Source organism: Orbicella franksi, chromosome 1 (assembly GCF_964199315.1).
Source record: "Orbicella franksi chromosome 1, jaOrbFran1.1, whole genome shotgun sequence".
In the NCBI taxonomy this organism is placed as follows: domain Eukaryota; kingdom Metazoa; phylum Cnidaria; class Anthozoa; order Scleractinia; family Merulinidae; genus Orbicella; species Orbicella franksi.
This window is the reverse complement of record NC_138145.1, coordinates 11,312,886-11,331,967: the sequence shown is the minus strand read 5'-3', so window position 1 is coordinate 11,331,967 and position 19,082 is coordinate 11,312,886. Positions and strand designations below refer to the sequence as shown.

Below are 19,082 nucleotides of genomic sequence, written 5' to 3'. Positions count from 1 at the left end.
GAGAATAGTTCTGGGAGATAGTTCCCAGTCCTTCGCGATCAACGGGAGAAAACTGGCCAAAGTGTTGCCCAGTACCCCGTGTTCAGTAAATAATGTTGAGCAAGCGTATTAATGCAATGGAAAGTTATTTATTTGGTAATTAGTATCAACAAAGTTATCGCCAACGAAAGTTTAAAAAGCCGTAAGAAAAAAAGGCCAAAGTGTTTCAGACAGCGTCTTTTTGGACAAAGAAAAGGGTGGCGAAAAATCAAGGTGTTTTCCTCTGTTAGTCGTCTGTCGTTTCACTACGCAGTCAGACACTGAGTCAGACTGACTAGACTGATTAATCGAAAAAACATGTCACTGGCTCGGTATTGACATTTATTTTCTGCGTCAATCTTTCTATTTTAGACATTTTAATGCCTTTTCTTATCCGCAATGTAATATCTCGAGTTACATAATTTTCTCTTACTTGAGTACTGTATATTGCGGCCGGCTGAAGGTACAGCATTGAAGTTTCCGACATTCTAATGAGTTCAAACTTAATGGACTCCTGCCTAAACTGAAGTTTTTCATTTGTTTTTAAAGCTAGTAAAATAACTAGGGGACACTAAGTACATGCCAAAATATTCAAAACTGTGCGGCTCTCAGCTAAAAATGTTTTGCCATAGCAACAACAATGTTTCAGTCTGTTACAGTGCAGATATATTGGACTCCAAACGCACTTTGCCTATATTTCATTCCACTTAAAAACCAAGGGTAATCACGTCAGTTAGCAATGAAGGAAATGTTTTATAATGTCTAGGTGTTCGTATGTTCGCTACCACCACCACTAAATCGAAGCAATTCTCAGTCATTCAGTTCTGAAGGAACAGTCGCGCTTCTGAGTGAGTTGAAAGAAGTCGAATGTTAGATCACTTTGATGATGCCAGAAAAGACAATATATAAACAACAGAGACCTGTGGTTGCCTTCATTTGCGTCAGCATCTCACTGCAACTTTTACGACAACGGGAAGATTTTAAAACATCACTGATTGCCAGGCAATATCAATGGCGATTAACAGCATTAGCACGAATTGGGCGCTACCCCGCAGCCGGATGATTCTAAAAATGAACTTGAACCTTCCACCGCTAATCCGCAAGATGACACCAAAACCTTGTGTGATAAAACCTATATAGCCTCTCCTTAGGATACATATTTTTTTCGCAGCGGATAATCGTAGGTTAGTTAGCTTAATTGATCAGCAAGTTTGCAGAATTTTAATAGACCCCATTCTTCCGGCTTGCAATCAGTGGAGGAAGGAAGTAGATTAAGTTCAAACCTGTATTTTTCTTTGCTAATGAGCATTTGATAGCGATTGTTTTGTTTTGTTTTTTTTTTTTTCACCTTGTCGAGGTTTATAATTCAAAACAACCGACAATGGGGCCTATTCTTCGAAAAAACAACTGATATACAAGAGTACACAAGAGAAATAGTTACCAAAAGAGACAAAAGAGTTACTGCACTAAGTTTATAATTTACTACAAAACACCCAAGATACCAAAAATGGACCCACTTTGCGTGGGTTATTGTGTATAGTTTCTGCTATTCAGTCTGTTATCTATAATTTAACTCCCACAGTTGTGCCAAGAAACTTTTTGAGACTAGTCTTCCGCAATAACGCTGAACCTCAAGTATATTTATGTTCTTTTGCTGTTAAAAGAAAAACACCATTTCGTCTCCTGAGGGTTTGGTTTTCATAATAGATAAGACGGAGACATTCATCTGTAAAACGTTAAGTGCACGAGAGAAAAAAAGAAACAATGGAAGACGGTCACGGGAAATTCTCTCACGACGATGAAAGGGTCGGCCAGGGTTTTGGGGTACAAGTACGCCTACACAGTAAACAGGGGGGTTTTAAACCGAGTATACGGTATTTTGACGCCAAAATTAGACCTTTTATGGGTATAACGTATACCTTGTTTTTTTAAATATTTCCATGTCGCATGAATTTGAGGGGACATTTTCGGTATAATAGGTTTTTCCTTTCAGGTATATTGGTATACCACTACCCCCCATGGCCGACCCTTTCTTGATAAGCAGCAGGCAGCAATCTTTAAATAGCTTACCACCCTATATCAAATACTGTCCGTTAAAATTGACAGTAGTCTTTCATCTCAGCGTACCCACACAGCATTTGTGAAAAAAACAAAACATTCAATTTTCACCGAATGTGTGATATAATGAGTATTAAAACTATTCTTTAACATCTTCTTCTACAGATTCTTCGTAAAGTGAAAGTGAATTAATTAAAAATGTTATTGACACCACAAGTCGTTATACTGTGTAACTGTGGGTTTTAGAGGGAAACTATAAATAAAAACGCAGTTCATTTTTCAGTTAATTTAAAACTGAGTCAATTCAGTAAGAAACAAAAAATATTCCACAATTTTAATTGCGTGCGATAGCCGTTCAGTTTATGTAGTTTGATAAATGTCTTTTCTGTCCCTGTTTCTAAAGAATTTACAATAATTAATTTTCCACCATCAGCATGATTAACAATATTGTATTGCGAAATATTCATTTTTTGTTTTATGTTCACCAATATTTGGTTTTCAAAATCGATTTTGATGACGAAGCTGTACGGTTGAAGCAAATCACACGAGTATCCTATATGTCGAGAATAATGTACTTTATAAAAAAAATCTGCTTGAATAAATACGATTTCTGTGTACTTTTCTCCTTTACTTGCATTGTGATTATCACTTTGTGACGTCAGAGCTTCGTAAATATTTGCTGAATTAAACCCCTTTTATTTCCTTCCATTTAAATCAGCGTGGGCATGCAGGCGCAATGAAACAAATATTTTATCTTGTTCGTTAAATGCTTTATCCAGCTGAATAAATAATTAGATTTTCTCTGGTTTCGCAAGAGTTTATGATAGCAAACTGGTGAAAATGAGAAGCATTTATAGGCCAGTTAGCCATATAATTCAAACCAAAGATAATTCAAAAGTAAGGCTTAAAAGTTTTCGCGAACTTGCTGAGGTTTATTGTCTTCAAAAGTGAGTAGTTTCATAATGAAAACACATGTAGATAGTTTTCTTAACTTGGTTTTCGGGCTAATCCTGATGTATGAACGCACTCACATCATCACTGGTTGGAGAATCTAGCCGAACTTGTTTTACGATCTTGTATTCCTTCCAAATTTCAAATGAAAACCTTTTCCCGCGGGATGAGTCGTCTCCATGCTAAGAAGATTTGCATTTTATCAATTTTGACGCAATTTATTTTTAAAGAATAAATAATATCCCGACATCGGCTTGGCTTGAGTGACGTAAATCCGATTTATCAATAAAGCATGATATTTATTACTAATTTTGTACGTAGAAGACCTTTTCGAAACCTTCTTATCGCACGCAGAATGACAAAATTGACAACAACAGCAACATCAGCAGAGCACTGAGAACATCCATTGGTAGAAACATTAACCTTTATTGAATTCGGTTGTTTCAGGTTATTTCAAGCTGCTTTATGCTATTCGGTAAAAAGTTTTTGCGTACGAAAACGTTAAGCTTCGTGCACCTGCCATATGTGAATCAGAGGCTCCTGGACTAGGTTCATGCGCACATGCGCTTTCCCAGCGGGAGAGAGGGGGTGGAGAGGGTTAGTCTCTTATCTAAGTTATAGAGGTATATGCGGAGCAAAGCTCCTGCCATTTTGGTCTGAAATGGGCTGTAAATTTTGGCCATTGTGATCTGCAGAATTAGAGTATGTTTTTAAACTATAGTCTGTAACTGGGTATGGAAAGTTTGGGTCAGATTTGAAAAAGAAGTAAGCAAGATCACATATTTCTGTCTGTAAAAGAGTAAAGAGTTTTAAAAAGCGCATCTCGCATCCTCTCTTAAATTTCACTGAGTAGAATCCAGGATTAACAGGCTTGATCAAGTTACTGGCAGGAACGGAGACTGGACTCGAGAGAGCGTTGGAAATTCCCAACCCCAAATCTATCGGCTTTCTTATTCGGTTTAACAATTAAGTATAAAATAATAGGGTACAATCTAGAGCCCCTCTTAATTCCAAGTCCCTAGGTACACCGAAAACCTGCAGTCAAATACAGGTCTGTTTCGAGGCGGCAGAGATCGATATATAAGTCCAAATAATCAATGCGCCTAGCATTGGAAGCATTGACTGCAGATCCTACATTCATTCAACAAACTCAAAGACTGACGGTCTGGTCATTCAGCGTAATACCTCAAAACCAGTCACATTTCACAAGAGGTTCGATGTTCTCTTGACAACTGCTGCTATCTGCCTGCAAGGTCTGGCATGGGTGCAGAATTAATAACACCCTCTGTTTCAGTTCCTTTTTGTTGTTTTTTCTTTCTTGCATTTGTGGTGTTGCATTTTTAAACCGTGCCGAATTCGAAAATTTTCGACTGTATATCTTAAAATTCTTTTAATTTGTAAAACAACCTGCCAATTAGTTTATATCTTCTCTTCAAATATTAACACAACGCAACCAAACACATGTAGGCAGAATGATCGAGCGTCGAGGTGCTAATAAAATTATTTAAAATATTTGCATATTTACTTATCACTAAAATTACAATACACGTATTCAACGACTTTAGCCGGATGACATCAAAATTTATGGACTTCTGATCCACCTATTTTTCAGTCACGCCAGGCAGATTACTTCACAGTGGATTCCTTCGAAACATAATAAGTCTGTTCACTGACCTTTTCTTTTCTGTAACATCATATCTCGGAGGGCACTAAATAAACTACGGAAAATTAAACAACCGCAAACGCACGAGGGTGCATGGGGGCGGGGAAACAGAAAATAGACGGTTTATTTTTGCGGTCGCTCTTGCGAGCTCGTTTGCTCGCTGAAAAAAAAAAAATTGATCGGAAAAGAGAAAGAAACGGCTGAGTAAGGGCTACAAAAAAAATGGTAAAGGTTGATACCTTTTCATGTTGATCATCCAGTCCTTTCTTTAGACCAACATAACCTTTGATCTACAAGCTAGCACGTAATTTAAATTTCCATTTTCTCTGTGCGTTTTCATTATCCACTTATTTGCAAAAGTCGGTCCGCAGTTATGACGAAAACAAACAGAAACGTGGGATGAGTAAACAAATAATAAATAAATAAATAAATAAATAAATAAATGGATAAATAAATATTTTTCACAACTGATATTTTTTAAGTCCATGGCTGCTCTCTGATAAAAGCAGATTATAATTTAACGAAATGAAAGTCGCTGTCTCTGTTACTGGGGAAAGAACAGTTTTTTGAACGGTGTACTTTATAATATGACCATGGAGTTAAAATGTAGCTGACCAGTATAAAGAAGTTATGAAGATAGAGGGTTTTCAAGATCTCTTGGGGTTTTTCTACATGGCAGCCACAGCGTAATTAAGACTCAAAAGCACTGCAAATACTTTCCCCGGGTACTGAAATGAAAACGGTTTATTTAGGTCAGAACTGTAAAGGTTTGTAAATAGCAAAATGCTGAAAATGAATCTTTGTATTCACTGGAAATTTCAGGTGAATTTTTCGAAACTAAAATGAAATTTATAAGTCTTCTTGCGGTGCAAAGTTCTGTATCTGGAGGTCAGCTAATTGGAGTGTTTTGCACATTCAACGTTTAACATAACAATAGTCACCCGGCGAACAAAATTTTAATTAACTCATACGTAAAAAATTCGAATTACTCCATGAAGAACATTTCTGTTACTTGGGTCTTAGCATTTCCCTGCGTAGATTGCAAAGAAGTTCGACTGGCAAAACGTAAAAGTCTTTCATCTCCCTTTGAAGGCCCCGGGATCTCGTTGCATGTCATGTCAAAGACCACAAACAGGATATTTTTTAAGTGGCTATATTTTTTCCGCTTTCTTTTTAGCCCATTGTTCGAGGACAAGGACAATAATAGCGTTACGTCTATGATTTACCGCATTCTTTCAGTAATCACTCTTGTTACCATGGAGACAAGCGCAGATGTTCAATTCTCATGAAGATAAAAACAAATATCTCCGAAAATATCAGTGTTGTTGCCGTCTTTTTGACCTGAAATTGAAGCTCTTTCATGGATCTTTACGGTCCCAGATAAATCGTATCACCTTACTTTGCCAAGCCAACACAGTGGGATTTTATTGACCACTTCGTTGATTTGTAGGCGTCCACATCAACAATCATGTCCAGCAAACTTTGTTCTAGCGACAAAGGGCTCTAAATCTTTACGTCAATAGCTATCCAATCAAATTCGTTGCTGTAAATCCGGTTTAAAGGGACTTTGAATAACTTGAACTGAAATCTAGTCATCTTTTCCGAGCACGAACGGTTGTCAATATTTCTTTCTTCTGTCCACAAATCCAATTTAAGTAAAATTGAAAACAAAATTTTCCCTGTTCCAGCTTTATTTTCAAAGTATAATTTTGTTTTTTACTGCTACTTGTCTGCGAGGAAAAAGACCTTCTCTCGACCTCTGTATATTTTTCGCATAGTGGCATGGATCACGAAATTCCGCATGCAAATAAGCGTCAATGCCGAAAGGGGCAATGTATTGATTTTACACCTGATCCGCTTAAGTTTTTCCAATTGGAAAAATATTTTTGTGTTGTAAACAGGAGTAGCTTTAGTCATTGCAAACAGATTCGCATGTGCTTCTCACAAGAACGGTTTTATTTTGCAAGCGAAACTGGAAAGAGCGCGTTCAAAAAAAAAAAATGGCTATAAGTGAGTTTCTTTTGTCCTTATCGCGTCAGTAGCATAAATTAATTATGCTAATTAACACATTGCCCAGCATTCCACGCGTTCACAGCCGTTCGTGAAGAGAGCTTTCCGGTGACGGGTGTTCGAATGTTTGAAAATGGTGGGGTGAAGTTTCGGCGATGAATTCGAACCTGTACCTCCTTTTTCTTTCCTTTTTACTCTTCCAGGGAAGTCAGCATATAGGAGGTAAGTACTGTACAATTTGATGCTCTAGTTGTTTTATTCTAGAGTAGTTCCCGAAACTGGTACCGACGTGAAAGATTGCAGGTACACCGAGTGATGTTCACGCGTGGTGGAGCGGAAAGATGTCTTGTACCAAGGTTCTTGTAACGGAGGAATTACGTCGTGAAAATTTGAATTTACGTAGTTTAAATTTTGAAACTTTATTGTGTTTATTTGGGAGGCTAGATCTTCTGCCAGGCTTGTTTTCCAACGACGTATAGTTTCGAAAACCAAAACTCGCGGTAGGTGTAAATGAAGTTCTGTGCGAAGCGAACGGGCGAGTTGCTTGTTTACATTTACATTATTCATTGAGAGCGTTTTCTGCTTGAATTTGATTTTTTGCCCGTAAATTTTGGGCATGTAGGTTATAGTATACCTCATATGTTCCTTATTTTTCTGGCGTTGAAAGCATATTACTTTTGCCCTTGCGACCTGTTGTTTTTCCGCGTTGTACGGTCCACTGGCGTGAAAAATATTCAAATTTTTGAAGTTTACGGACGTCCGCTGGAAAATATTGTGATCTCTCGACCATGTATTAGAACTACTTGAACCGACATAAATTTTGTTGGAAGATAGGTTTTGACAGAATTTTTACTGCCAAAAAAGAGCAAATAAAATTCAGCTCAGCGTCGTGAAGGAAAGCGAAATTCAAACATGGCGAGGCATATGCAACGAATCTCATATCAGAAGAAATGACAATTTCCCAATGTATCAGTTTTCAAAATACTAGTTACAGCTTCTTGCTGTGGTAGAACCAACCCTTTGTTGAAATCCTGGTTTGCCAGTGGGATTTTTTTTTCCTCCATATCTTGAGATTTAGAACAAAGAATTAAGGCAGTATTCGCCATTTTAGACCAACAAGCTTTTCTGTTCATGTACCTTTTTGCATATTTTTCATTCGTCAAGCATGTTGAATATGTTTTTCAGGTGTGGAACAGAAAAGAGCCGAGTATGAAAATGTAGTAGTCACTGACGGACTAGAGTTGCACAAGGTTTTCGATTCCTTCAGGAGAAATACTCCGACGACAGCGTCTTCTCTGAGCGACGAAGAGGAGAGGGATTTAGAGAGCGCTCCAGCGACCGGGCTCGAAGACTCCAGTTCGGATAGTCTGGAAGATGAATCAAGTAAAAATCTCTTGGAGGAAACGTTACCGAATAGTGGAAGCCAAGCATTAGAAGATAAGGCTAATTCTCATGATGTCGAATCGAAGGAGCTTTCGAACAACGAGAGGCGGTTAACCCCGAAAAATGACGGAGAGAGTAAAAATCGGCATGATATCAGGACAAATAGAAATTATGAGCGAAAGGAGCGATTAAATATTGATTCGAAGAGAAATAAAGATCAACGCCATGCCACAAGAGACGGTCTAGCCCGAGATGGCAAAAATAAATTGGCGCAAACTGCCGAACAAGGCAAAACAGCTGAGCTGGAATCTTCGAATGGCGGATTCGCGGTTGTTCCAGATTCCAACTCGTCAGCGTCAACACCACCTCCGTACATCTTGAAAGTAAAGAACACCCCAGCCAGAGCAGAGTTGGACGACATTTATTTTTTATGTAAGTTCTTTCTCTCCTTTTTTATCTAACAGAAATCAAATTTAAAGTCTTAATATTGTTTTCAACAGGAGACATTTTTGGGGAAGGTAATTTTTCAAGTGCTATTTAAGTGTGACAAATATTCAAATATCGCGATTTCTGATATGTGAAATTCAACCTTGATTTAGGAAGAAGTGGGCGGCTTACAACATGATCACTATTTTAATGTTATTTTCAGTTTTTCATTATATTAGGCAACGTTAAAAAGACGCCAATGTAGCTACTTAGTAGAGACACGAAAAATATAGTGGCGCCCGTGTTTTTACTTCTGAATGTTTCGTGGGAAATGATTATAGTATTTTGTTCATTGTTTCGAAAACGAAAACAAGGAGTGTGATTAGCTGGAAAATGTTGTAGGCATTTTCCAAGGGTGATTGCTTCAAAACTTCCAAAATTTTGATTTATGAAGGTGAGGCTGGAACTAACTAGTCCGGTGATCTGCGGTGATCCTTTCTCCTTTATTTCCTGAAATACGAGCCATTTCCTTATGTTGGCGTGTCGAATCTTTGAATCTTCATGAAGTCTTTGTGGGTTACAATTTCTTGCGTATAATCTTAATTGTTATTTTTTCCATTGCAACAAATACGAAAACTCTTCGTTAGGGAACTACCATTTCCATTCAGCGGGGGATACAATGTTCATTAATTTTGCAGTTAGATGAAAGTTTGTAAAAATAATCCTTTATAAGACGCTTTGGTGTAAAATGTGCATACATTCAGAATTCTTTTGACTAACGCAACATGCAGACCGTTTCTAGGACTGTGTATTAAAACTGACGTAAGTTTTTAATGTCGGTAGATTTCCCTTCCTGATGACGTTTTTTCTTGTTTACTCCTCAGGCAATATTGACAATATTATATGTTATATTGTTTATTCAGTAGAGTCTCGGCATTATATCTCTCAGAAGTTTATAATGGTGTTGAGATATTTTGATAGATGACCAATAATTACTTTTCAATTCATTTACTCTTGGACTCGTCCAGAATAATATTGCACTTGGCTTGCAAACTAGTTTCTTTTTATGACATTAATCATCTTAGGTCATGAACTTCAATGAAAATACAGGACCAAAAAAATTTGGATATGCTGGGGAAGCGAACATTTATTTTATCACTACTGTGTTTCAGGAAATAACTGTTGCTGTGAAATAGCAAGTAATGACTGTAGTTTTTAGAAATATTTATGGAATTATTAAAATCAAGAAAATTTTATGTTAAATGGAAGTAATATTATGGTTTCTGAAAAAGTTGTGGCAAAAATTGGAAAAAAAAAATATTGAAAATTGACAAATAACAATGACTTTCAGACTGAAGTTAGTTTTTTAAATTCCATAAAATTATAATAAATTTGCAGAACTAGTGACTGTTGGAGTATAAGAATATATCCTGTACTGCCCTTAAGCTTTTATGATGGACACAATCAAATTCTTTTAAATTTTCAGTCACTTCTATTATAATAAATTGGCAGATGTTTTCACCTGGCTGATTCCTTTGAACAAAAAGGGCAATTAGATGGTGTTAATTTTTTGACAATGAAATATAGTTACTGTTGTTAGCAAGCTGTCCTTGAATGGACTTATATTTGGAAAGAGCTGTGGCAAGAGAAACAAAAGGAAACTGTTTTAATTAGTAACACTGTGTAGACAAAATGCTACTCAATGCAGGTTTAATGAAATTAAATTTTAAAACATTTTATGTCAGTGCCAGTGTTTGGAAATGTCCTTGTGAAAACAAGATTCATGTTTCAAATGTATGCTTTATCGGTCTATTTTAAGGTGCCAAAAGATTATCTTCCAACAGTTGATGCAAAAGTTTGGCTCAAATAGCTAAATTGAGTAATGGACAGCTCTGGGTAATTTGAAAACATACAATCATGCGTGTCTACTCAGAGTGAAATGATTCTTATCATTTAATCATTAGAATTTTTTATCAGCTTCATGGAACTTTTAGACTTTTCTTTGCTGTAAGCGTACATTAAAATTGCAAAAACAAGTCTATTTTATTTTTGTTTGTAGAATATTCCTGTAAGTTAGAGGTGCAAAGAGAAAATTTTATATCAGGGCAGAGTAATCAACTGTCCTTTTTGTCATTTGTTTCTCAGATTTACTTCCAAAAAGTCAAACTTCACTGAGTTTTGTTATTTTCAGTTTTGTCATTACTTTGGAGGGTTGTCAGTTTTCATGGGTTGCTTCTTTCGAAGGGTGGATACCTTGGTTTACAGTGGTTTACATTCTCACTGAAAACAGCATGAAGAGAGAGAAGAGCAAGAACTTTATTAGGAGACCATAACATGGTACAGCTAGTGAAAAACAGGTCTCAGTTTCAAACAGATTACAATCACTGTGTTTACATTGGAGTTTACATTGGAGTTGTTCACTATCAAAGCTACCCAGTTCTTTTGCATTATAATTCTAGCTTGTTGAGCTTAAAATATCAAGAAATTTCTGTGGCTTTATTGGGTCCAAGTAAATTGAGTTGCAAAGATCAGCTACCCAAATTATAATATTAATAATGAATAAATAATAATGGTACTTTTATAGTGGAAATTAACATGTGGATATGTTCACATGCACTTTACAAAATTATTCATAAAAACTATTCACAAATAAAAAATTAAAATGGAAATCATGATCCTAATTCTAATGATATTAACATTGAAATAAAAAGAAAAATGCATCACAATCAGTGATAAAATAAATTAGAAGAACAAAAGAATAAAATAAATACACTAAAAAAATTGTCTCTATACATCAACATTATGAACATTATTCCAATATCATAAACTATGTAATTAATGTCAGTTATATATTATAAGCCACTTCAAATAAATATGTTTTTAAAAGAGGTTTAAAGATTGTAAAAATTTTAAACTTATTACATAACTACAATTGTATGTTACTGGCATTGCTGCAAATTAATTGGTTATAATAATTGGTCTTGAAAATAATAGAAATGGGGTCAGTCTATGGGAAAAAAGGACACATTGCTTTTGGACTGAGACGTGATTTTTTGTGTCACTGTACCCAAATTTGCAATCAGTCAATCACAGACTGTGCTTACTGTCCTGATATCCTGCAATATCAAGTCAATGACCCAATATGGCTACGATGTCATGGTCACTTTGGCCAAATTTGGGTATGATATATCTATAAATAATGTTATTATACCTTTTGTTTTAGTCTGCTTGGCAGTATATCGGGTGCCTTTAGTCTTGCCACCAAAATACAAACCATGGTGCAACCAAACATGCCTAATATGCTGCCGAAACATAACAAAAAAGTATGATGAGGTATAAATACAAGTCGCAGGGACTGCCTAGTGGTAGCAAATTGTAATAAAATCACTGTGACAGAGGACATTTGTGGTTGTTGTGAGGCAGGGAATTTAACACTGAATGATTTGCTATTTTAAATCATGGCTAAGCCTACAAATTCATAGAATGTATAAACCTCTATCGTGGCTTTTTTCATCACTTTGCTTGGTACAGTTGTGGAGAAAAGTAAAAACTGCAAAAATGGCAGGAGTTTTTGTTTAGCTGCCTGACTTTGTCTGATTCATAAACACCTTATTTTATGCAGTGCCTCATTCCCTAAGGCATCAGTTGTAGACAGGTTGCCTCCCACTTTCAGTGAAATTGAAAATGGACCATGAAGCATTTTACTATTCTGCCAAAATGTAATTCTGATTAGCTTGACCAAAGTAATGAAGATTTTAAATTTGAAGACTTCTTCTTGAACTTAATACTGATTTAAAAGCCATAATTATTATTATGTTCTTCATATCAGATTTGCAATGAGATGCTATTATTAAAGAAATAGCAAGAATAGTTGCAAATAGGCTTGTGTCTCTATGGAAACACGTCAAATTTTGCTGTCTAAATATTTTTTTCAAGCACTCGACTCTCATTTTCTATTTTCTGACAGTAAGGGGATTGTTTTTTGAATTGACGAAACAACAAAGCTAAATTACATGTGACTGTGATGTAAGCATGTCATTTTAACAAAATCTTTTTCTCTTTAGTTATAGTAATTGGTTGCAGTGTGGCTGGGATTGCAGGGTTGGCGTTAGCAGGGTACTGCTGGTATAAGTAAGTAAACTCGCATTAATTTTGTTACAGTATTTCTTTGAGAGATGTAGTTTTTAAGTTGTTATTTGTTATGTTATTCAAGCAGCTTACCAAGTGTTGGACTTCAAGTAGTTTATCTTTTTGAGGGCAAAGGGAGAACCCTTTAGCTTGTTCAGCGGTAATTACTGCTGTTTGCATCACTATCTGGCCCAGTTATTCACAGCACAATTGAGCCAGTTAATGCAGCATTAGTGTGAATTTTGTCCATAGTCTTACAACAGTTTATATTTACCTTTTTGTATGACCTTTTCAAAAGTCATCAACTCCTCCCCTGGTGTGTGTTTTCTTGAATACCAAGCCTTGTTTACATGAAATTATTCTCAACTCTCATTGTCCAAGGAATTATGTCATCTTGCTCCATTGGGACTGATAATAATTATTTCATCTTCACTTTTTTACTTAATAGAAAGTAAGGCTTGGGGGTGAAATTAACACGAGTATCGTCAGCGAGCGAGTATCGTCAGCCGAAGAGTACGAGGGCGGACGGTAAATTCCTGAAATAAAAAGAGACCTTTTTGACTTGAATGGGAAAACCTCCAGCCAAATAATCTCTAAGTGAGCATTCTCCAAGTCAGCTCTACGCTTCACACGCAGATCTTGATTGACAAAGGCCATTACACCGCCACCACATTTCGATATTCTGTCACAGCGATAAATTGTAAATCCGGGAACGGCATATAATGAGTCAGGAATATCAGGCTTTAAGAATGTTTTGTTTAAGAAAAGCATGTCAACTTGAGGTCTACCAGACTCTCCAGCAAGGAAAAGCTTGATCTGATCAAACTTAGTTGAAGTTAAGCGATTAACATTCCAGTGACCAATCCTTAAACCTTTATCATCCAAATCAAGATCAAAAAGAGGATACAATTCGCAGTGGTCTAGTTTGATCAAAGAATCAAAGGTGTCATACAAACCACTGTACGAACTCGACAGCGTACTTCCATCAAGCGAAAAAGACTCATCACTTAGGCTGTTGGGTGCAACCTGCGGCAAAGGTCCAGCAGGACCTGGATTCAAGGAGACAAAGTCATTGGGTATTTAATTTAGGGGGTGAAAAAGCGGCCGTATGACCCGAATGAATACAAATGAAGACAACGTCATATAGATATACCAACGCCCTGCTAATGAAGCATTGTGACAACATGTTGCAATGACATAGTACCCCAGGGACAAGGTTACACAATGCATGATAAATACATTTTATTGTTTTGCTGTGTTTGAATGGTTAAACTAAAATGTAATATTTTCTTGTAAGGCTGCACACTACAGCAAAGGCTGTGAGTGAAGCAGAGTATTCAAGTTATGGAGCTACAAAACAGGGTGCACAGGTCACTAAGGTATGTTTCCGTTCACTATGGAGATTTGTATGATTAGTAAATGATAAAGATGAAATGTTTGCCACGAGCATGGGATGAGGAAAAAAATCTGAGTCTCCAACAGGATTCGAACACATTACCTGTTGGGAACTCAGATTTTTTCTTCGTCCCATGCTCGTGGTAACATTATTTTCATCTTTATCTTTTATTCACCAGGCTGCAAATTTACCATCTTTCACTTATCACATACACTAGTAAGTTAACCTTGCCACTCTAAACTTGAGTATGGTAAAAACCAAATTAAACCTTTTATTTGGCTCTGGCAGCATATTATGTTTGTTTGGTCTTTCCATGGGTGTTTTGGCTTGACTATGTTATTAGAAGGCAAGGAAAGTTGTGTCCAATAACCTGGGGCTTGTGGATTTTGCAACTGGGCTGGTAGATTCTGTCCTTCACTTGCCTAACTGGTGAGTAGAGTTTCTTGGGAAAATTTTTGATGAAATTTAACTACTTAAAGACTGAGATGAATTGTTTTCAGGGTAGTGAGAATGACTTCCCAGTTAGTACATCATAGTTACAGCTTGCCCAGATGTCAAGCCTGAAAACTGGTTTTCTCTGCATCCTGTGGCTTGCAAAATACAAACCATGACTCAACCAAACTCACCTGATATTCACAAACATAAGCCGAGCTGTAAACATGCAAAGGCCCCTGTGCAATCCCCTGGCTACCTTGCGCCAATGCCCAGGGAGTGACTGCTGGCCAGCATTGTTTCGCGTTTAACTTAGCCTAAATTACATTCAGCTACATTAAAGGTGTAAGTATTAGCCAGAAAATATGAAAGAATTGATAGTAAAATCTGAATGTAATGATGTGAGTGTATATTTTCAATAATGGAATTTTGTATGTTGTTTTAGGGAGACCATAAGCTTGATTACAGTGCAGAAATATATCATTATCAGCAGACAAAAAGTCAACTGTCAGCCATGGAAAAGTAAGTTGATATAATTATGTACAGATTGTATGCAGTGATTACTTTATTCCCTAGTGCCATTGTTATGGTCATTGTGTAAGAATTATTTTTGTTTCAAACCAGGGCTAGTGGAACGAAGAGAGGGATTAAGGGAGAGACACTTGATGATGACGAAAATAGTGATGAGGGAGATGATGAAGATTACACTGTCTATGAGTGTCACGGACTGGCTCCGGTAGGTTGTCCACATAGACATGCTGTGTCAACAACAACATGTTGAGATGGTTACTGTCATTTAGAATGTCACAGGTAGCTTTTGCTCAAATTATGGTTTTTAGAGGGAAATGGTTATGAAGCCCAGCAAACATCAAAGGAGGAAACAAAGATGTCAGGATTTATGTTGGAAGGTCCACAACCGTGCACAATCTTTTGTTTTTTGCTCATACACTATGAATGAATTACGTAACCAAAATGTTTCTATTGGTTAGTTCCTCAGTACGGAGTAAACAACTATTAAACATGGTCAAGGCCAAAAAAGAGAACAAAAACACACAGCAAAGAAATTTGCCGGGTTTCATAACCATTCCCCTATGCTCAAATGCAGAAATAGGAAATAACTGTTATTCCTCTCTTTTGAAAACCAAAAGGTGATGTTTACCATTGTTTGTTAAGGAGAGAACACAGTTCAAAGGACACTGTGTAGCCTTCTTTTAGCTGATGCATTCAATTACCATACCTTTGTAATTTGCATTGGAAACACATTTTCTACATTTATTATTGTTTACTTTGCAGACAGGTGATATGACAGTTGTCAACCCCTTGTTCAGTGATCAAGAAGTGGTTGGCAGTGATCAGGATGGCAATGGTGATAAGAGCGGTGCTAGTGGTCAAGGATCTCCTGTAGCCCCTCGACATTCATTCAAAGAATCTTAAAATAGCTAAATATTAGTTAAGAGTTTGAGTTGTTTTATTTTTTGATCAATCATTGGATGTTAATGTTACTTGTCAGTGTGGTTTTGGTTCTTAAATTTAAATATGAGGGTGCCCCTACCTGGTTTGACAGTTGTTTTTTTTTCTTGTCTAAACTACGGTTTTTATCTTGTAGCTTAGGTGAAGATAACTTTCAATAATTTATGCTTAGTGTTTTAACTAAAAGATCCTCAAAGAGGAATAATGTGCCCTACCTAAAGATTCTGCATGTGAATATTGCAGGAAAATCATTTCAATATTGTTTTTAGTTGAACTGACTTGGCTAAAATCAATGGCTTGGTGCACCCATTAAATACAAATGGCTTGGGTTAACCCCAGGGATGGATAGATATAAAAGTAGGTGAAATAATAATGACATGGAAAGAAGTTTTATACAAAAAGAATATTATTGAAATTTCAAATTATAATTTTTTATATCTGGGTCATTGGTACAAAGTTTGTGTTAATTCTGAAAAATTATTTGGATGTATTTCCAAATTGTAAATAAATAATCCCATCACACTAGTGTTGTGTAGTGACAAATCCAGTGGATTGGTCGTGGCGATTCTGATGGGTGATTCAACTATAAACTATATACTATGTATTCACAGATAAAGTTATAGCAATCATTATCAATAATAATAATATTGTAAGTAGAGTATATGTGCATGCTGAGTCAGTATAAGAAGCCAGAATTGCAGCACTTCTGCTAGTCACTTGCTTTATAAACTAAAAGACAAATCAAACTCTATTGTTTCATTTCAAGACTGTTTTGTATGTGACAGAATTGCTTAAAAGTGTGACCCTAGTGCCTTTTACAATAAAAAGGCCTATGGGTCTTGGATAAGGTCTGTAAATTGGTTGTGAAAAAGTAAGAGTGCTGTTATGAAGCTGACAGGTACACGTAGTTTACTTTTTATCATGTGACTTCTGTGTGCAAAATAAGTGATGCCAAGAATGCAAAACCTTAATTTAAGAAGCTTTAAATTCAGACAGGTCCTCTTTAGATTTGAGTGCAACATTCTCTGTGAAAATTGTGAAATTAATGAATTTGAGACTGTTGCAGTGGAAATGAAGAGCAAAGTGTTTCCATAGCTTCAAGGAGGGAATTTTTTTTTTTTCAATGAAGTGATGGTTGTTACAGACTTGTACCTTGGGACCCTTGAACTCTAGAAAATTAAGATTTTCAACTTGTGGAGCTTGGTTAAACAGTAAGGGACTTCAATATAATTCAACATACATATCATTGTCATAGATTACTTCACATTAGAATAAGTTGTTAGGATACAAAGAAGCAAGGCTCTATATGTTAAATATGATTCATGTTATTTCAGTGATTTCAAAGTTATTCAGAAAAGACAGAAGGAAAAGCTCTTTTGGGGAGTGTAAATTGAGAACTTGGTTTTGCACATTATTTGAAGTATTGTAAATGAACTCTCCTTAGGGCTCTCTACCCTTTTCTCTTGGTGTTCAAAATCAGAAATAGGAACAGAAACTTGGAACGACTTAACGAACAAGATATATGTAGTACTTTGTTTAAATCGTGAAGAAAGTTAAGAATTTTATGACAAAAATATATATTGTTTGATATTCATACTCCTTCCTGACCATTTTGGATCACATTTTCTACTTAACAAATTGACGTCAGTTTTTCATGTGTTTTTCTTGTGACTGATCATGAATTTTGTTCTAACATTGTCAGTGGTTGTGGATCCACAAGGCGATATCTGCAGACTACTTTGACAATGTTATGATGAAATTCATTGTCAAAAACAGGACAGACACATGAAAAACTCACGTCAATTTGTTTTTTACGATAACAAATTGTCAAATTGTCCACTCTTCGCTCATTGATGTATCGCATTAATTATAAATTCATGTATCTATCCGCATATTGGCAATGAAAATTAACCAATGAGTGCACAAGAATTTCTGCAGTTATCGTAAAAAAGTTTATTTATTTCTCTCACATCTTTGTAAGAACCCAGGAAAGCTGAGTAACCAAGCTCCACATTGTTGAATATGTTGGGGGTGGGGATGGGGCTGGGGAGGTGTCCAAAGAGGTGTGAACGTGGATAGCTTTAATGTAAACCATTAATTTTATTTATCTTTAGGTTTCGTTATTACTAAGCATCTGGTTTTGTTTATACTCAATTCACTCAGTCATGTGCATACTTCTGAATAATATTATAGAGAATATATTAATTTTGACACATGCACGCCACGTGAGAATGCTATTACGGTTCATATCTATTAACTTCAAAGTGCCTGAAAATAACAATCGTGTTTATTTTGGATTCAGACTAAATTTTTGGAAGGTGTAAAATTCTTTTCAAACTGCCTGTGTTTTGTTGTGAATAGAAAAGTGTGTAACCTATTAAAGCATCTGGATGTTCTTCCAAAAGGGTTTATTTGTTGAGTATTCTGTTTGCTGAGAGATCCTGAAAAGAAAGCTCGCTGGGTGTCCCTGGATCCAATTTTAATCAAGACAAAGTTTCCCGCTCTCGGCTTAACCCCATGGTTGGGGCTGAGGTCATTTGAAGCTGTTGGGAATCTTTGATTATAAAATTGGCCTCATTAGCATAATCGCTCCAGTCTCTAATTGAGCTACAAAAATACCAACTTTGGATATTGAAAGGGCGTGGCACGATGAACTGCCCCAAGAAACTGGAGCCCCATTTATTAAATATTTTTTTGTGTAATGCGGATTTTAGGTCTTACAATGTTCGACGTCAAGCCACAAAACCTTTAGCCTCGACATCTTTAGGCTATTTAAGGTCAGTTTAATCTAGTTTCCTCAACTAAGATGGATTAAAACGACTTCTACCCCAAGCAGTGACATACAGACTCTGACAAAATGAGATCCAAATGAAATAACTCACCTGGGTTTGTCTAGCAGAGATATCTTAATGAATAGAAAACATGACAATGTTGATGATAAATTAATTACTGAACGTAACATGGTCAGCCCTTATCGAGGAAAAACTGGTTTCGTTCTCGACCAATATTTTCTCATTACAGGCCTCACGATAGTGTAACATCTTTGTTAGGTACGCCGGCTCGTAATCAAAGGCGGATGAATTTGTTTTGTTTTCGCAACTGTCGTGCATTGGCCATCCCTAATTTAAGCGTCACACTCCCATATAA

The 19,082-nt window shown here is 36.3% G+C and overlaps 1 protein-coding gene across 1 annotated transcript; it reads left to right on the top strand.

Moving 5' to 3' along the window:
* The first annotated feature begins 6,787 nt into the window (after positions 1-6,787).
* On the top strand, positions 6,788-18,330 carry LOC145490033 (uncharacterized). Its single transcript, XM_081469128.1, has 7 exons — positions 6,788-6,922; positions 7,886-8,515; positions 12,574-12,640; positions 13,935-14,016; positions 14,911-14,987; positions 15,090-15,201; positions 15,759-18,330. Exons 1-7 carry the CDS (start codon positions 6,856-6,858, stop codon positions 15,897-15,899), a joined length of 1,176 nt encoding a protein of 391 aa, XP_081325254.1. The 5' UTR covers positions 6,788-6,855; the 3' UTR covers positions 15,900-18,330.
* Positions 18,331-19,082: the final 752 nt, after the last annotated feature.